At 35.6% G+C, this 20167-nt stretch overlaps 2 protein-coding genes across 3 annotated transcripts in view; both read left to right on the top strand.

Annotated features, from left to right (window-relative positions):
• Positions 1–20167, top strand: part of LOC110183614 (neurobeachin-like protein 1) — a 62687-nt gene that overhangs the window by 23640 nt on the left and 18880 nt on the right. For both annotated transcript variants that reach the window (XM_086834656.1, XM_086834657.1), the window contains 8 exons: positions 1854–1997; positions 2058–2445; positions 2505–2798; positions 2864–3171; positions 3231–3511; positions 3572–3923; positions 3984–4458; positions 4528–4642. In XM_086834656.1, coding sequence (XP_086690782.1) covers positions 1854–1997; positions 2058–2445; positions 2505–2798; positions 2864–3171; positions 3231–3511; positions 3572–3923; positions 3984–4458; positions 4528–4642 — 2357 coding nt within the window. The remainder of the gene's footprint in view (positions 1–1853; positions 1998–2057; positions 2446–2504; positions 2799–2863; positions 3172–3230; positions 3512–3571; positions 3924–3983; positions 4459–4527; positions 4643–20167) is intronic.
• Cpr64Ad (Cuticular protein 64Ad) lies at positions 577–1671 on the top strand. Its single transcript, XM_020951926.2, has 2 exons — positions 577–714; positions 778–1671. The coding sequence occupies exons 1-2, from the start codon at positions 700–702 to the stop codon at positions 1522–1524; spliced, it is 762 nt and encodes a 253-aa protein (XP_020807585.2). The 5' UTR covers positions 577–699; the 3' UTR covers positions 1525–1671.

Below are 20167 nucleotides of genomic sequence, written 5' to 3'. Positions count from 1 at the left end.
ATGTACAAGTTGTTAATCATTAGCATTTGTAATTGTTAACCAACAAAAAACTGTAGAAAAAAACTTTCCAATTTAGCGTAATGCCACCCAAGTCAAAACAATCACATAAGAAACAGAAAAAGTCTTCCACAAAACTACTTCCAATTATTATTAAGAAGTTAAAAATCTCCCTTAAAATTTCAATTTAATAACTCAATTAGGTTTCGTTTTGATGTAAAAGAAAATTAAAGCATTGCCATTGAATGAATCTAGCATGACAATTACCAAAAAAAAAAATACTCGACTCTGAAATATAATCAAATCGCATTCACTTTCGAACCGAGCAAGGCAAAAAAATAAAAACTATATACAGTGGCAACAAATAAAAATGAAAACCTGAAGCAGCCGCGACAGAAAATTGGACTACGTGCAGCGAATTTGGATCAATTTTTCGTAGAGAGAGAGACGCTGCTCTGTGTAGGTAGGAAGCGACCCGAAAAGGGAGGACCCAGAGGAGACGACGGTGGTCAGGAGCCATCGACAATGGGCTCCGGCTTCCATACGCAATTGGTACGCAATATTATTCCCTCAGCTGAGCAAACGACGCATGCAAATTTTGCAAACGCATCTGCTATATAAAGTCGTCGTTTTTTTGGCCAAGGCATGTCAGTTCATTTTCGATAATCGACGGTGACAATCCCTCCAAACCCAAGCGGCACAATGAATCCTTTGACGGTTAGTAGAGGAGCATGGGTTTTCCGGTCAAGAGGTTAACATATCTCCCCCACCTCCACACAGGTTGTTGCAGTTATCTCCTCGATGGCCCTCTCGGCTCAGGCTGGTCTGGCGCCTTTCTCTGCCCCTCTGGCCGCCGCTCCTCTGGGCGCTCCTCTGGCCTACTCCGCACCTCTGGGACCTGCTCCGTACTTTGCCCCGGCTGCGTACTCCGCTCCCTTGGGCTACTCGGCTCCTCTGGTGGCTGGACCCGCTCCTCTGGTGGCCAAGACCTATGCCGCTGCTCCCTTCGCTGCTGCTCCCTTCACTCCATTCGCCGCTCCAGTTGCTGCTCCCGTTGCTGCTCGTCTGGCTGCTCCAGTTGCCGCTCCTCTGGCTGCTCCAGTTGCCGCTCCTCTGGCTGCTCCAGTTGCCCCAGTTGCTGCTCCCCTGGCTGCTCCCGTTGCCGCTCCCCTGGCTGCTCCAGTGGCTGCTCCCATCGCCACCGAGGTTGTGGATGCCTACCCACAGTACAAGTTCGCCTACGATGTCCAGGATACGCTGACCGGTGACTCCAAGACCCAGGAGGAGACCCGTGATGGTGATATTGTTCGCGGCTCCTACTCCCTGATCGAGCCCGATGGTTCCCGTCGTATTGTGAGCTACTATGCCGACGATATCAATGGATTCAATGCTGTGGTGCAGAAGGATGTGCCTGTGGCTGTTGCTCCCGTTGCTCCAGTGCTGGCCAAGACCGTGGCTGCTCCCGTGGCTGCTGCCCCCGTAGCTCCAGTTTTTGCCAAGACTCTGGCCGCACCCATTGTTGCCTAAAAAGGAGGTGGAGTAGAAGGAGACGGAGAAGCAGAGACAACTCGACAAAGGACTTTCATCTGTACATATTCGATTAATCATTGTCGAGATACAAAATAACTTTCATCGCAAAAACACTAAAAATATAAAGAAATTTTGAAAACAAAAGAATATAGTATTATTTTTCAAAAAAGGGTACAGAGAAGAGCTTAAAGCAAAGTATAATATCCCGAGATATATCCTGAAATCCTTAATTTTATTTAGAGAATTATAAAATTTAAGATTCTTTAGGGTTTAATTTCACAAAATATCAGCTTTTAAAAGTTTAAAATCTTTAACCATCTTTCCAGGGATTTGGCTGAGGAGTTCTGGAAGCTATCTCCCCATGAAAATGTGGCTAGGATGCGTCTAAAACTGGAGCCTCAATTATATCCCAACAAGCACGAAAATGCTGCTAATCTGCGGGACAATGCAACCAGTGCCTATGACACGAAGTAAGCTAAACCCAATCCCAATCCTCTACAGAGTTACATTTTAATGCCTCTTCTCTTCAGGGAAATCTCCGAGTTTGATTCCACCATCAAGAATGCCGTGGTACGTGATTTCCTCGCCGACGATGAGAGTTCCCAGCTGGAGGAGGAGCTGCGTCAGCTTATTGACACGCAGGCGCAGCAGGATGTCGCCCTGGAGAAGTTAGTGATGTCACAGGACTGTGAACTCATTACGCTAATGACCAAGGTGAAGGGTCGCATTGAAGTCAATCAGAGCGTGTTTACCTTCGTTGATTTGAGTCCGCCCACGGAGGATGCCTCCAAGCATGACTTTAGATTCTCCACGCACAAGATACGAGAGGTGCATCTTCGGAAGTACAATCTGCGTAGGAGTGCCCTTGAAATCTTCCTGGTGGATCAGACCAGTTACTTCCTGAACTTTACCACGAAGGTGGGTTAATTTTGATGGTTTTTGGGGATTAAAACTAATGAGTTTTGTTTATTTTCTAGACCCGCAACAAAGTCTTTACCAAAATCGTTGGTCTACCGCTGCCGAATATATTGTATGGCTCCGGAAGATCTCCAGCTGAGCTGCTGAGAGCCTCTGGCCTCACCCAGAGATGGATCAATCGGGAGATTTCCAACTTTGAGTATTTGATGTACCTGAACACTATCGCAGGACGATCCTACAATGATCTGAGCCAGTATCCCGTCTTCCCCTGGATCCTGGCAGACTACACCAGCGATGTGCTGGATCTGACGGATCCCAAGTCTTTCCGTGACCTGTCCAAGCCTATTGGATGTGTAAGTTTGCTTTTTTATATCTTTACTATTACATATTATTTAGAAAATCCATTCCTTTTCTTTAGATTAACCCCAAAAACGAGGCTGAGGTGCGTAGCAAGTACGATTCCTTTGAGGATCCCTCGGGTGCCATACCCAAATTCCACTATGGCACTCACTACTCCAATTCGGCCGGCGTCCTGCACTATTTATTGCGCGTGGAACCCTTCACCTCGCTGCACATCGACCTACAGAGCGGACGCTTCGATGTGGCCGATCGACAATTCCATTCGATACCCCAGACATGGAAGCTGCTAATGGACAATCCCAACGATGTTAAGGAGCTGATTCCGGAGTTCTTTTACTTTCCGGAGTTTCTGAAGAACATGAACAAGTAAAAATTATGGCAAAACTGTTGTTTCGTGGCGATTATATCTCTCTTTTTCAATGCAGATTCGACTTGGGTCACTTGCAAATCACCAAAGAGAAGGTTGACGATGTCATACTACCCGCCTGGGCCACCACGCCCGAGGAGTTTATAGCCATTCATCGGCGTGCTTTGGAATCGGAGTATGTCAGCCAGCATCTGCATCACTGGATCGATTTGATCTTCGGTTATAAGCAAAAAGGGCCCAAGGCTGCAGAGGCTTTAAACGTCTTCTATTACTGTTCGTATGAGGGTGCTGTGGATCTGGATAAGATTACCAATCCTGTGGAACGGGAGGCTGTGGAAGGTGTGTTTATTTACATGCTTTCTCCTATCTTTGCCTCACAATTTTGTAAATTTCCCGCAGGCATGATCAACAACTTTGGCCAGGTGCCTTCTCAACTGCTAAGGGAACCGCATCCTCGACGCCTCACCCAGGATGAGACCGCCTTGAAGCTGGTTCGTGCCGAGCTTAGGCGACCGGATCTCACCCAGTTTTTGGACAAGGTGGTGCAGTATTACTGTGAGTTGTCCACGCCCAAGGATCCCATCGTGTACCTCAGTCCGCCGCGCAGTCCTCCGAGATCCTTCCTGCAGCTCAGTCCCGATGTTCTAGTCAGTATATCCAAATCCACCATATTGGGTTGCAATTCGTGGCTGTCGTTTGATAAGGATCAGGGTTTCCTGCTGGAAATAGATGCCACCACGGCCAATCTAAAGTAAGTCCAGCCTTGGCTTTAAGTATTAAGGAATTACTAACTTTATGAGCTTTCTTGAAGGAACCGCAAGCGTGTCTTTGGACCCTTCCATGCCTCACAGCCGCCACACTCGCAGCTCTTTGCAGTGAGCACGGATGGCAAGCTCCTGTACGCCGGTGGCATTTGGGATAACTCTCTGAGGGTTTACAACCTCAACAAGGGCAAGGCGGTGGCCTCCGTGACCCGTCACTTGGACATTATCACGTGCATAGCCCTCGACAATTGCGGGTCGTATCTGGTGACGGGTTCGCGAGATTGCACCTGCATTGTGTGGAGCATTCAGGCGAACCAGCAGGGTGGCGGTGGTGGTGGCGGTTCCACCAGCAACATCCCTGTGCATGCGCTTACTGGCCAGTCGCACCTACAGGCCATCACGCAGCTGAATACACAGAATAGCTACTCTCCAAAGCCTCGGACCGTGCTCTATGGCCACGACGATGCTATCTCAAGTGTGGCCATCTACACGGAGCTGGATCTGGTGGTCTCCGGTTCACTGGTAAGGATTTATAAGGAGTTGTGTTTCTAGGAGTTGTGTAAACTTATCGTTGACTTTTTGGGTTTTCAGGACGGCACTGTGAATGTGTACACGCTGCAGGAGGGTCAATTTGTCAGGACACTCAAGCCCATTGGCTGCACCGAGTCCTGTGTGCAAATATCCTTTGTTACTGTTTCCTATCACGGTGAGTATTTTTTTATTTATTTCATTTGAATTTCAAGCAAGCAGTTTGAGAGTCACTGCCTATGCAGCGCTTTAAAGTATACTACAGTTTTTGGGCTGCGGTGAATTTCTTTGTCTTTCATTTGAAATTTAAAGTATTTTATATTTTTTAATATAAATGGGAAAGGTAATTAGTAGTTAGGAAAGCAACGCTTATGTACAATTTGAGCAGAAGTCGTAAATATTTGAATATTTTATTATTTTTTAGAAAACTGAATTTCTAAAATTTGCATAACTAAGCCAAAAAAGCATTAATTTTTGCTATTTTTGCTACTTTATTTTAATAATGTATAATATCATTTAATTTGAAATTTTACCTTTCAGGGTAATATAATGTTATTCATTATGACTTTTGAAAGATTAACAGCCAAATCGATCTAGTCATGTTCGGGCAAAAATAAATTTTTAAAATTGGTCTCAAAATTTAAAAAAAAAACGATAAGGGGTTACATTATTAAAATTGCCAAAATTCGGCAAAAAATCGAATTTTTTTAAATTTTAAAACGAAGTATGCAGATTTGTTAGCGCTCTAAAAATGAGCACAGAACAGCTTTCCGAATTGAAATTTATGCATTTTTGGCTTAATTATGATGTTCGGAAAACACTGTTTAACTAAAAAAATTGCCTGTTTTTATACCATTTTGCAGGGTATTGGTATAAATCAGAAGCTTATTACTCAGTGAAGGAATCATTTCCGACCCTATTAATCATATATATTCTTGATCAGAATGAAGAGCTGAATCGATCTAGCCATGTTCGGGCAAAAAATAAATTTTTAAAATTGGTCTCAAAATTTGAAAAAACGATAAGGGGTTACATCATTAAAATTGCCAAAATTCGGCAAAAAATCGAATTTTTTATATTTAAAAACGAAGTATGCAGATTTGTTAGCGCTCTAAAAATGAGCACAGAACAGCTTTCCGAATTGAAATTAAGGCATTTTTGGCTTAATTATGATGTTTGAAAGCACTGATTAACTAAAAAAAATTGCCTGTTTTTATACCACTTTGCAGGAAATTTTAATTTTAGTCAGACGCTTTAACAGCATCAACAAACGCAGTATGCAGATTTGTTAGCGCTCTAAAAATGAACACAGAACAGCTTTCCGAATTGAAATTAAGGCATTTTTGGCTTAATTATGATGTTTGGAAGCACTGATTAACTAAAAAAAATTGCCTGTTTTTATACCACTTTGCAGGAAATTTTAATTTTAGTCAGACGCTTTAACAGCATCAACAAACGCAGTATGCAGATTTGTTAGCGCTCTAAAAGTGAGCACAGAACAGCTTTCCGAATTGAAATTTATGCATTTTTGGCCTAATTATGTTGTTCGGAAAACACGGTTTAACTAAAAAAATTGCCTGTTTTTATACCATTTTGCAGGGTATTGGTATAAATCAGAAGCTTATTACTCAGTGAAGGAATCATTTCCGACCCTATTAATCATATATATTCTTGATCAGAATGAAGAGCTGAATCGATCTAGCCATGTTCGGGCAAAAAATAAATTTTTAAAATTGGTCTCAAAATTTAAAAAAAACGATAAGGGGTTACATCATTAAAATTGCCAAAATTCGGCAAAAAATCGAATTTTTTATATTTAAAAACGAAGTATGCAGATTTGTTAGCGCTCTAAAAATGAGCACAGAACAGCTTTCCGAATTGAAATTAAGGCATTTTTGGCTTAATTATGATGTTTGGAAGCACTGATTAACTAAAAAAAATTGCCTGTTTTTATACCACTTTGCAGGAAATTTTAATTTTAGTCAGACGCTTTAACAGCATCAACAAACGCAGTATGCAGATTTGTTAGCGCTCTAAAAGTGAGCACAGAACAGCTTTCCGAATTGAAATTTATGCATTTTTGGCCTAATAATGATGTTCGGAAAACACTGTTTAATTAAAAAAAATTGCCTGTTTTTATACCACTTTGCAGGAAATTTTAATTTTAGTCAGACGCTTTAACAGCATCAACAAACGCAGTATGCAGATTTGTTAGCGCTCTAAAAGTGAGCACAGAACAGCTTTCCGAATTGAAATTTATGCATTTTTGGTCTAATTATGTTGTTCGGAAAACACTGTTTAACTAAAAAAATTGCCTGTTTTTATACCATTTTGCAGGGTATTGGTATAAATCAGAAGCTTATTACTCAGTGAAGGAATCATTTCCGACCCTATTAATCATATATATTCTTGATCAGAATGAAGAGCTGAATCGATCTAGCCATGTTCGGGCAAAAAATAAATTTTTAAAATTGGTCTCAAAATTTGAAAAAACGATAAGGGGTTACATCATTAAAATTGCCAAAATTCGGCAAAAAATCGAATTTTTTATATTTAAAAACGAAGTGTGCAGATTTGTTAGCGCTCTAAAAATGAGCACAGAACAGCTTTCCGAATTGAAATTAAGGCATTTTTGGCTTAATTATGATGTTTGGAAGCACTGATTAACTAAAAAAAAATGTCCTGTTTTTATACCACTTTGCAGGAAATTTTAATTTTAGTCAGACGCTTTAACAGCATCAACAAACGCAGTATGCAGATTTGTTAGCGCTCTAAAAGTGAGCACAGAACAGCTTTCCGAATTGAAATTAAGGCATTTTTGGCTTAATTATGATGTTTGGAAGCACTGATTAACTAAAAAAAAATTTCCTGTTTTTATACCACTTTGCAGGAAATTTTAATTTTAGTCAGACGCTTTAACAGCATCAACAAACGCAGTATGCAGATTTGTTAGCGCTCTAAAAGTGAGCACAGAACAGCTTTCCGAATTGAAATTTATGCATTTTTGGTCTAATTATGTTGTTCGGAAAACACTGTTTAACTAAAAAAATTGCCTGTTTTTATACCATTTTGCAGGGTATTGGTATAAATCAGAAGCTTATTACTCAGTGAAGGAATCATTTCCGACCCTATTAATCATATATATTCTTGATCAGAATGAAGAGCTGAATCGATCTAGCCATGTTCGGGCAAAAAATAAATTTTTAAAATTGGTCTCAAAATTTGAAAAAACGATAAGGGGTTACATCATTAAAATTGCCAAAATTCGGCAAAAAATCGAATTTTTTATATTTAAAAACGAAGTATGCAGATTTGTTAGCGCTCTAAAAATGAGCACAGAACAGCTTTCCGAATTGAAATTAAGGCATTTTTGGCTTAATTATGATGTTTGGAAGCACTGATTAACTAAAAAAAATTGCCTGTTTTTATACCACTTTGCAGGAAATTTTAATTTTAGTCAGACGCTTTAACAGCATCAACAAACGCAGTATGCAGATTTGTTAGCGCTCTAAAAGTGAGCACAGAACAGCTTTCCGAATTGAAATTTATGCATTTTTGGCCTAATTATGATGTTCGGAAAACTCTGTTTAATTAAAAAAAATTGCCTGTTTTTATACCACTTTGCAGGAAATTTTAATTTTAGTCAGACGCTTTAACAGCATCAACAAACGCAGTATGCAGATTTGTTAGCGCTCTAAAAGTGAGCACAGAACAGCTTTCCGAATTGAAATTTATGCATTTTTGGCCTAATAATGATGTTCGGAAAACACTGTTTAATTAAAAAAAATTGCCTGTTTTTATACCACTTTGCAGGAAATTTTAATTTTAGTCAGACGCTTTAACAGCATCAACAAACGCAGTATGCAGATTTGTTAGCGCTCTAAAAGTGAGCACAGAACAGCTTTCCGAATTGAAATTTATGCATTTTTGGTCTAATTATGTTGTTCGGAAAACACTGTTTAACTAAAAAAATTGCCTGTTTTTATACCATTTTGCAGGGTATTGGTATAAATCAGAAGCTTATTACTCAGTGAAGGAATCATTTCCGACCCTATTAATCATATATATTCTTGATCAGAATGAAGAGCTGAATCGATCTAGCCATGTTCGGGCAAAAAATAAATTTTTAAAATTGGTCTCAAAATTTGAAAAAACGATAAGGGGTTACATCATTAAAATTGCCAAAATTCGGCAAAAAATCGAATTTTTTATATTTAAAAACGAAGTATGCAGATTTGTTAGCGCTCTAAAAATGAGCACAGAACAGCTTTCCGAATTGAAATTAAGGCATTTTTGGCTTAATTATGATGTTTGGAAGCACTGATTAACTAAAAAAAAATGTCCTGTTTTTATACCACTTTGCAGGAAATTTTAATTTTAGTCAGACGCTTTAACAGCATCAACAAACGCAGTATGCAGATTTGTTAGCGCTCTAAAAGTGAGCACAGAACAGCTTTCCGAATTGAAATTAAGGCATTTTTGGCTTAATTATGATGTTTGGAAGCACTGATTAACTAAAAAAAAATTTCCTGTTTTTATACCACTTTGCAGGAAATTTTAATTTTAGTCAGACGCTTTAACAGCATCAACAAACGCAGTATGCAGATTTGTTAGCGCTCTAAAAGTGAGCACAGAACAGCTTTCCGAATTGAAATTTATGCATTTTTGGTCTAATTATGTTGTTCGGAAAACACTGTTTAACTAAAAAAATTGCCTGTTTTTATACCATTTTGCAGGGTATTGGTATAAATCAGAAGCTTATTACTCAGTGAAGGAATCATTTCCGACCCTATTAATCATATATATTCTTGATCAGAATGAAGAGCTGAATCGATCTAGCCATGTTCGGGCAAAAAATAAATTTTTAAAATTGGTCTCAAAATTTGAAAAAACGATAAGGGGTTACATCATTAAAATTGCCAAAATTCGGCAAAAAATCGATTTTTTTATATTTAAAAACGAAGTATGCAGATTTGTTAGCGCTCTACAAATGAGCACAGAACAGCTTTCCGAATTGAAATTAAGGCATTTTTGGCTTCATTATGATGTTTGGAAGCACTGATTAACTAAAAAAAATTGCCTGTTTTTATACCACTTTGCAGGAAATTTTAATTTTAGTCAGACGCTTTAACAGCATCAACAAACGCAGTATGCAGATTTGTTAGCGCTCTAAAAGTGAGCACAGAACAGCTTTCGGAATTGAAATTTATGCAGTTTTGGCTTAATTATGATGGTCGGAGAACACTGTTTAACTAAAAAAATTGCCTGTTTTTATACCATTTTGCAGGGTATTGGTATAAATCAGAAGCTTATTACTCAGTGAAGGAATCATTTCCGACCCTATTAATCATATATATTCTTGATCAGAATGAAGAGCTGAATCGATCTAGACATGTTCGGGCAAAAAATAAATTTTTAAAATTGGTCTCAAAATTTGAAAAAACGATAAGGGGTTACATCATTAAAATTGCCAAAATTCGGCAAAAAATCGAATTTTTTATATTTAAAAACGAAGTATGCAGATTTGTTAGCGCTCTAAAAATGAGCACAGAACACCTTTCCGAATTGAAATTAAGGCATTTTTGGCTTAATTATGATGTTTGGAAGCACTGATTAACTAAAAAAAATTGCCTGTTTTTATACCACTTTGCAGGAAATTTTAATTTTAGTCAGACGCTTTAACAGCATCAACAAACGCAGTATGCAGATTTGTTAGCGCTCTAAAAGTGAGCACAGAACAGCTTTCGGAATTGAAATTTATGCATTTTTGGCTTAAATATGATGGTCGGAAAACACTGTTTAACTAAAAAAAATTGCCTGTTTTTATACCATTTTGCAGGGTATTGGTATAAATCAGAAGCTTATTACTCAGTGAAGGAATCATTTCCGACCCTATTAATCATATATATTCTTGATCAGAATGAAGAGCTGAATCGATCTAGCCATGTTCGGGCAAAAAATAAATTTTTAAAATTGGTCTCAAAATTTGAAAAAACGATACATCATTAAAATTGCCAAAATTCGGCAAAAAATCGAATTTTTTATATTTAAAAACGAAGTATGCAGATTTGTTAGCGCTCTAAAAATGAGCACAGAACACCTTTCCGAATTGAAATTAAGGCATTTTTGGCTTAATTATGATGTTTGGAAGCACTGATTAACTAAAAAAAATTGCCTGTTTTTATACCACTTTGCAGGAAATTTTAATTTTAGTCAGACGCTTTAACAGCATCAACAAACGCAGTATGCAGATTTGTTAGCGCTCTAAAAATGAGCACAGAACAGCTTTCGGAATTGAAATTTATGCATTTTTGGCTTAATTATGATGGTCGGAAAACACTGTTTAACTAAAAAAAATTGCCTGTTTTTATACCATTTTGCAGGGTATTGGTATAAATCAGAAGCTTATTACTCAGTGAAGGAATCATTTCCGACCCTATTAATCATATATATTCTTGATCAGAATGAAGAGCTGAATCGATCTAGCCATGTTCGAGCAAAAAATAAATTTTTAAAATTGGTCTCAAAATTTGAAAAAACGATAAGGGGTTACATCATTAAAATTGCCAAAATTCGGCAAAAAATCGAATTTTTTATATTTAAAAACGAAGTATGCAGATTTGTTAGCGCTCTAAAAATGAGCACAGAACACCTTTCCGAATTGAAATTAAGGCATTTTTGGCTTAATTATGATGTTTGGAAGCACTGATTAACTAAAAAAAATTGCCTGTTTTTATACCACTTTGCAGGAAATTTTAATTTTAGTCAGACGCTTTAACAGCATCAACAAACGCAGTATGCAGATTTGTTAGCGCTCTAAAAATGAGCACAGAACAGCTTTCGGAATTGAAATTTATGCATTTTTGGCTTAATTATGATGGTCGGAAAACACTGTTTAACTAAAAAAATTGCCTGTTTTTATACCATTTTGCAGGGTATTGGTATAAATCAGAAGCTTATTACTCAGTGAAGGAATCATTTCCGACCCTATTAATCATATATATTCTTGATCAGAATGAAGAGCTGAATCGATCTAGCCATGTTCGGGCAAAAAATAAATTTTTAAAATTGGTCTCAAAATTTGAAAAAACGATAAGGGGTTACATCATTAAAATTGCCAAAATTCGGCAAAAAATCGAATTTTTTAAATTTAAAAACGAAGTATGCAGATTTGTTAGCGCTCTAAAAATGAGCACAGAACAGCTTTCCGAATTGAAATTAAGGCATTTTTGGCTTAATTATGATGTTTGGAAGCACTGATTAACTAAAAAAAATTGCCTGTTTTTATACCACTTTGCAGGAAATTTTAATTTTAGTCAGACGCTTTAACAGCATCAACAAACGCAGTATGCAGATTTGTTAGCGCTCTAAAAGTGAGCACAGAACAGCTTTCCGAATTGAAATTAAGGCATTTTTGGCTTAATTATGATGTTTGGAAGCACTGATTAACTAAAAAAAATTGCCTGTTTTTATACCACTTTGCAGGAAATTTTAATTTTAGTCAGACGCTTTAACAGCATCAACAAACGCAGTATGCAGATTTGTTAGCGCTCTAAAAGTGAGCACAGAACAGCTTTCCGAATTGAAATTTATGCATTTTTGGCTTAATTATGATGTTCGGAAAACACTGTTTAACTAAAAAAATTGCCCGTTTTTATACCATTTTGCAGGGTATTGGTATAAATCAGAAGCTTATTACTCAGTGAAGGAATCATTTCCGACCCTATTAATCATATATATTCTTGATCAGAATGAAGAGCTGAATCGATCTAGCCATGTTCGGGCAAAAAATAAATTTTTAAAATTGGTCTCAAAATTTGAAAAAACGATAAGGGGTTACATCATTAAAATTGCCAAAATTCGGCAAAAAATCGAATTTTTTATATTTAAAAACGAAGTATGCAGATTTGTTAGCGCTCTAAAAATGAGCACAGAACAGCTTTCCGAATTGAAATTAAGGCATTTTTGGCTTAATTATGATGTTTGGAAGCACTGATTAACTAAAAAAAATTGCCTGTTTTTATACCACTTTGCAGGAAATTTTAATTTTAGTCAGACGCTTTAACAGCATCAACAAACGCAGTATGCAGATTTGTTAGCGCTCTAAAAATGAGCACAGAACAGCTTTCGGAATTGAAATTTATGCATTTTTGGCTTAATTATGATGGTCGGAAAACACTGTTTAACTAAAAAAATTGCCTGTTTTTATACCATTTTGCAGGGTATTGGTATAAATCAGAAGCTTATTACTCAGTGAAGGAATCATTTCCGACCCTATTAATCATATATATTCTTGATCAGAATGAAGAGCTGAATCGATCTAGCCATGTTCGGGCAAAAAATAAATTTTTAAAATTGGTCTCAAAATTTGAAAAAACGATAAGGGGTTACATCATTAAAATTGCCAAAATTCGGCAAAAAATCGAATTTTTTAAATTTAAAAACGAAGTATGCAGATTTGTTAGCGCTCTAAAAATGAGCACAGAACAGCTTTCCGAATTGAAATTAAGGCATTTTTGGCTTAATTATGATGTTTGGAAGCACTGATTAACTAAAAAAAATTGCCTGTTTTTATACCACTTTGCAGGAAATTTTAATTTTAGTCAGACGCTTTAACAGCATCAACAAACGCAGTATGCAGATTTGTTAGCGCTCTAAAAGTGAGCACAGAACAGCTTTCCGAATTGAAATTAAGGCATTTTTGGCTTAATTATGATGTTTGGAAGCACTGATTAACTAAAAAAAATTGCCTGTTTTTATACCACTTTGCAGGAAATTTTAATTTTAGTCAGACGCTTTAACAGCATCAACAAACGCAGTATGCAGATTTGTTAGCGCTCTAAAAGTGAGCACAGAACAGCTTTCCGAATTGAAATTTATGCATTTTTGGCTTAATTATGATGTTCGGAAAACACTGTTTAACTAAAAAAATTGCCCGTTTTTATACCATTTTGCAGGGTATTGGTATAAATCAGAAGCTTATTACTCAGTGAAGGAATCATTTCCGACCCTATTAATCATATATATTCTTGATCAGAATGAAGAGCTGAATCGATCTAGCCATGTTCGGGCAAAAAATAAATTTTTAAAATTGGTCTCAAAATTTGAAAAAACGATAAGGGGTTACATCATTAAAATTGCCAAAATTCGGCAAAAAATCGAATTTTTTAAATTTAAAAACGAAGTATGCAGATTTGTTAGCGCTCTAAAAATGAGCACAGAACAGCTTTCCGAATTGAAATTAAGGCATTTTTGGCTTAATTATGATGTTTGGAAGCACTGATTAACTAAAAAAAATTGCCTGTTTTTATACCACTTTGCAGGAAATTTTAATTTTAGTCAGACGCTTTAACAGCATCAACAAACGCAGTATGCAGATTTGTTAGCGCTCTAAAAGTGAGCACAGAACAGCTTTCCGAATTGAAATTAAGGCATTTTTGGCTTAATTATGATGTTTGGAAGCACTGATTAACTAAAAAAAATTGCCTGTTTTTATACCACTTTGCAGGAAATTTTAATTTTAGTCAGACGCTTTAACAGCATCAACAAACGCAGTATGCAGATTTGTTAGCGCTCTAAAAGTGAGCACAGAACAGCTTTCCGAATTGAAATTTATGCATTTTTGGCTTAATTATGATGTTCGGAAAACACTGTTTAACTAAAAAAATTGCCCGTTTTTATACCATTTTGCAGGGTATTGGTATAAATCAGAAGCTTATTACTCAGTGAAGGAATCATTTCCGACCCTATTAATCATATATATTCTTGATCAGAATGAAGAGCTGAATCGATCTAGCCATGTTCGGGCAAAAAATAAATTTTTAAAATTGGTCTCAAAATTTGAAAAAACGATAAGGGGTTACATCATTAAAATTGCCAAAATTCGGCAAAAAATCGAATTTTTTATATTTAAAAACGAAGTATGCAGATTTGTTAGCGCTCTAAAAATGAGCACAGAACACCTTTCCGAATTGAAATTAAGGCATTTTTGGCTTAATTATGATGTTTGGAAGCACTGATTAACTAAAAAAAATTGCCTGTTTTTATACCACTTTCCAGGAAATTTTAATTTTAGTCAGACGCTTTAACAGCATCAACAAACGCAGTATGCAGATTTGTTAGCGCTCTAAAAGTGAGCACAGAACAGCTTTCCGAATTGAAATTAAGGCATTTTTGGCTTAATTATGATGTTTGGAAGCACTGATTAACTAAAAAAAATTGCCTGTTTTTATACCACTTTGCAGGAAATTTTAATTTTAGTCAGACGCTTTAACAGCATCAACAAACGCAGTATGCAGATTTGTTAGCGCTCTAAAAGTGAGCACAGAACAGCTTTCCGAATTGAAATTTATGCATTTTTGGCTTAATTATGATGTTCGGAAAACACTGTTTAACTAAAAAAATTGCCCGTTTTTATACCATTTTGCAGGGTATTGGTATAAATCAGAAGCTTATTACTCAGTGAAGGAATCATTTCCGACCCTATTAATCATATATATTCTTGATCAGAATGAAGAGCTGAATCGATCTAGCCATGTTCGGGCAAAAAATAAATTTTTAAAATTGGTCTCAAAATTTGAAAAAACGATAAGGGGTTACATCATTAAAATTGCCAAAATTCGGCAAAAAATCGAATTTTTTATATTTAAAAACGAAGTATGCAGATTTGTTAGCGCTCTAAAAATGAGCACAGAACACCTTTCCGAATTGAAATTAAGGCATTTTTGGCTTAATTATGATGTTTGGAAGCACTGATTAACTAAAAAAAATTGCCTGTTTTTATACCACTTTGCAGGAAATTTTAATTTTAGTCAGACGCTTTAACAGCATCAACAAACGCAGTATGCAGATTTGTTAGCGCTCTAAAAATGAGCACAGAACAGCTTTCGGAATTGAAATTTATGCATTTTTGGCTTAATTATGATGGTCGGAAAACACTGTTTAACTAAAAAAATTGCCTGTTTTTATACCATTTTGCAGGGTATTGGTATAAATCAGAAGCTTATTACTCAGTGAAGGAATCATTTCCGACCCTATTAATCATATATATTCTTGATCAGAATGAAGAGCTGAATCGATCTAGCCATGTTCGGGCAAAAAATAAATTTTTAAAATTGGTCTCAAAATTTAAAAAAACGATAAGGGGTTACATCATTAAAATTGCCAAAATTCGGCAAAAAATCGAATTTTTTAAATTTAAAAACGAAGTATGCAGATTTGTTAGCGCTCTAAAAATGAGCACAGAACAGCTTTCCGAATTGAAATTAAGGCATTTTTGGCTTAATTATGATGTTTGGAAGCACTGATTAACTAAAAAAAATTGCCTGTTTTTATACCACTTTGCAGGAAATTTTAATTTTAGTCAGACGCTTTAACAGCATCAACAAACGCAGTATGCAGATTTGTTAGCGCTCTAAAAGTGAGCACAGAACAGCTTTCCGAATTGAAATTAAGGCATTTTTGGCTTAATTATGATGTTTGGAAGCACTGATTAACTAAAAAAAATTGCCTGTTTTTATACCACTTTGCAGGAAATTTTAATTTTAGTCAGACGCTTTAACAGCATCAACAAACGCAGTATGCAGATTTGTTAGCGCTCTAAAAGTGAGCACAGAACAGCTTTCCGAATTGAAATTTATGCATTTTTGGCTTAATTATGATGTTCGGAAAACACTGTTTAACTAAAAAAATTGCCCGTTTTTATACCATTTTGCAGGGTATTGGTATAAATCAGAAGCTTATTACTCAGTGAAGGAATCATTTCCGACCCTATTAATCATATATATTCTTGATCAGAATGAAGAGCTGAATCGATCTAGCCATGTTCGGGCAAAAAATAAATTTTTAAAATTGGTCTCAAAATTTGAAAAAACGATAAGGGGTTACATCATTAAAATTGCCAAAATTCGGCAAAAAATCGAATTTTTTATATTTAAAAACGAAGTATGCAGATTTGTTAGCGCTCTAAAAATGAGCACAGAACAGCTTTCCGAATTGAAATTAAGGCATTTTTGGCTTAATTATGATGTTTGGAAGCACTGATTAACTAAAAAAAATTGCCTGTTTTTATACCACTTTGCAGGAAATTTTAATTTTAGTCAGACGCTTTAACAGCATCAACAAACGCAGTATGCAGATTTGTTAGCGCTCTAAAAATGAGCACAGAACAGCTTTCGGAATTGAAATTTATGCATTTTTGGCTTAATTATGATGGTCGGAAAACACTGTTTAACTAAAAAAATTGCCTGTTTTTATACCATTTTGCAGGGTATTGGTATAAATCAGAAGCTTATTACTCAGTGAAGGAATCATTTCCGACCCTATTAATCATATATATTCTTGATCAGAATGAAGAGCTGAATCGATCTAGCCATGTTCGGGCAAAAAATAAATTTTTAAAATTGGTCTCAAAATTTGAAAAAACGATAAGGGGTTACATCATTAAAATTGCCAAAATTCGGCAAAAAATCGAATTTTTTAAATTTAAAAACGAAGTATGCAGATTTGTTAGCGCTCTAAAAATGAGCACAGAACAGCTTTCCGAATTGAAATTAAGGCATTTTTGGCTTAATTATGATGTTTGGAAGCACTGATTAACTAAAAAAAATTGCCTGTTTTTATACCACTTTGCAGGAAATTTTAATTTTAGTCAGACGCTTTAACAGCATCAACAAACGCAGTATGCAGATTTGTTAGCGCTCTAAAAGTGAGCACAGAACAGCTTTCCGAATTGAAATTAAGGCATTTTTGGCTTAATTATGATGTTTGGAAGCACTGATTAACTAAAAAAAATTGCCTGTTTTTATACCACTTTGCAGGAAATTTTAATTTTAGTCAGACGCTTTAACAGCATCAACAAACGCAGTATGCAGATTTGTTAGCGCTCTAAAAGTGAGCACAGAACAGCTTTCCGAATTGAAATTTATGCATTTTTGGCTTAATTATGATGTTCGGAAAACACTGTTTAACTAAAAAAATTGCCCGTTTTTATACCATTTTGCAGGGTATTGGTATAAATCAGAAGCTTATTACTCAGTGAAGGAATCATTTCCGACCCTATTAATCATATATATTCTTGATCAGAATGAAGAGCTGAATCGATCTAGCCATGTTCGGGAAAAAAATAAATTTTTAAAATTGGTCTCAAAATTTGAAAAAACGATAAGGGGTTACATCATTAAAATTGCCAAAATTCGGCAAAAAATCGAATTTTTTATATTTAAAAACGAAGTATGCAGATTTGTTAGCGCTCTAAAAATGAGCACAGAACACCTTTCCGAATTGAAATTAAGGCATTTTTGGCTTAATTATGATGTTTGGAAGCACTGATTAACTAAAAAAAATTGCCTGTTTTTATACCACTTTGCAGGAAATTTTAATTTTAGTCAGACGCTTTAACAGCATCAACAAACGCAGTATGCAGATTTGTTAGCGCTCTAAAAGTGAGCACAGAACAGCTTTCCGAATTGAAATTAAGGCATTTTTGGCTTAATTATGATGTTTGGAAGCACTGATTAACTAAAAAAAATTGCCTGTTTTTATACCACTTTGCAGGAAATTTTAATTTTAGTCAGACGCTTTAACAGCATCAACAAACGCAGTATGCAGATTTGTTAGCGCTCTAAAAGTGAGCACAGAACAGCTTTCCGAATTGAAATTTATGCATTTTTGGCTTAATTATGATGTTCGGAAAACACTGTTTAACTAAAAAAATTGCCCGTTTTTATACCATTTTGCAGGGTATTGGTATAAATCAGAAGCTTATTACTCAGTGAAGGAATCATTTCCGACCCTATTAATCATATATATTCTTGATCAGAATGAAGAGCTGAATCGATCTAGCCATGTTCGGGCAAAAAATAAATTTTTAAAATTGGTCTCAAAATTTGAAAAAACGATAAGGGGTTACATCATTAAAATTGCCAAAATTCGGCAAAAAATCGAATTTTTTAAATTTAAAAACGAAGTATGCAGATTTGTTAGCGCTCTAAAAATGAGCACAGAACAGCTTTCCGAATTGAAATTAAGGCATTTTTGGCTTAATTATGATGTTTGGAAGCACTGATTAACTAAAAAAAATTGCCTGTTTTTATACCACTTTGCAGGAAATTTTAATTTTAGTCAGACGCTTTAACAGCATCAACAAACGCAGTATGCAGATTTGTTAGCGCTCTAAAAATGAGCACAGAACAGCTTTCGGAATTGAAATTTATGCATTTTTGGCTTAATTATGATGGTCGGAAAACACTGTTTAACTAAAAAAATTGCCTGTTTTTATACCATTTTGCAGGGTATTGGTATAAATCAGAAGCTTATTACTCAGTGAAGGAATCATTTCCGACCCTATTAATCATATATGTTCTTGATCAGAATGAAGAGCTGAATCGATCTAGCCATGTTCGGGCAAAAAATAAATTTTTAAAATTGGTCTCAAAATTTGAAAAAACGATAAGGGGTTACATCATTAAAATTGCCAAAATTCGGCAAAAAATCGAATTTTTTATATTTAAAAACGAAGTATGCAGATTTGTTAGCGCTCTAAAAATGAGCACAGAACACCTTTTCGAATTGAAATTAAGGCATTTTTGGCTTAATTATGATGTTTGGAAGCACTGATTAACTAAAAAAAATTGCCTGTTTTTATACCACTTTGCAGGAAATTTTAATTTTAGTCAGACGCTTTAACAGCATCAACAAACGCAGTATGCAGATTTGTTAGCGCTCTAAAAGTGAGCACAGAACAGCTTTCGGAATTGAAATTTATGCATTTTTGGCTTAAATATGATGGTCGGAAAACACTGTTTAACTAAAAAAATTGCCTGTTTTTATACCATTTTGCAGGGTATTGGTATAAATCAGAAGCTTATTACTCAGTGAAGGAATCATTTCCGACCCTATTAATCATATATATTCTTGATCAGAATGAAGAGCTGAATCGATCTAGCCATGTTCGGGCAAAAAATAAATTTTTTAAAATTGGTCTCAAAATTTAAAAAAACGATAAGGGGTTACATCATTACATTATTAAAATTGCCAAAATTCGGCAAAAAATCGAATTTTTTATATTTAAAAACGAAGTATGCAGATTTGTTAGCGCTCTAAAAATGAGCACAGAACACCTTTCCGAATTGAAATTAAGGCATTTTTGGCTTAATTATGATGTTTGGAAGCACTGATTAACTAAAAAAAATTGCCTGTTTTTATACCACTTTGCAGGAAATTTTAATTTTAGTCAGACGCTTTAACAGCATCAACAAACGCAGTATGCAGATTTGTTAGCGCTCTAAAAATGAGCACAGAACAGCTTTCGGAATTGAAATTTATGCATTTTTGGCTTAATTATGATGGTCGGAAAACACTGTTTAACTAAAAAAATTGCCTGTTTTTATACCATTTTGCAGGGTATTGGTATAAATCAGAAGCTTATTACTCAGTGAAGGAATCATTTCCGACCCTATTAATCATATATATTCTTGATCAGAATGAAGAGCTGAATCGATCTAGCCATGTTCGGGCAAAAAATAAATTTTTTAAAATTGGTCTCAAAATTTAAAAAAACGATAAGGGGTTACATCATTACATTATTAAAATTGCCAAAATTCGGCAAAAAATCGAATTTTTTATATTTAAAAACGAAGTATGCAGATTTGTTAGCGCTCTAAAAATGAGCACAGAACACCTTTCCGAATTGAAATTAAGGCAT

Source organism: Drosophila serrata, unplaced genomic scaffold (assembly GCF_035046125.1).
Source record: "Drosophila serrata isolate PLE 108 unplaced genomic scaffold, ASM3504612v1 contig_273, whole genome shotgun sequence".
Lineage (NCBI taxonomy): Eukaryota > Metazoa > Arthropoda > Insecta > Diptera > Drosophilidae > Drosophila > Drosophila serrata.
The sequence above is the reverse complement of the archived record's forward strand: the minus strand, read 5'-3'. Positions and strand labels throughout refer to the sequence as shown.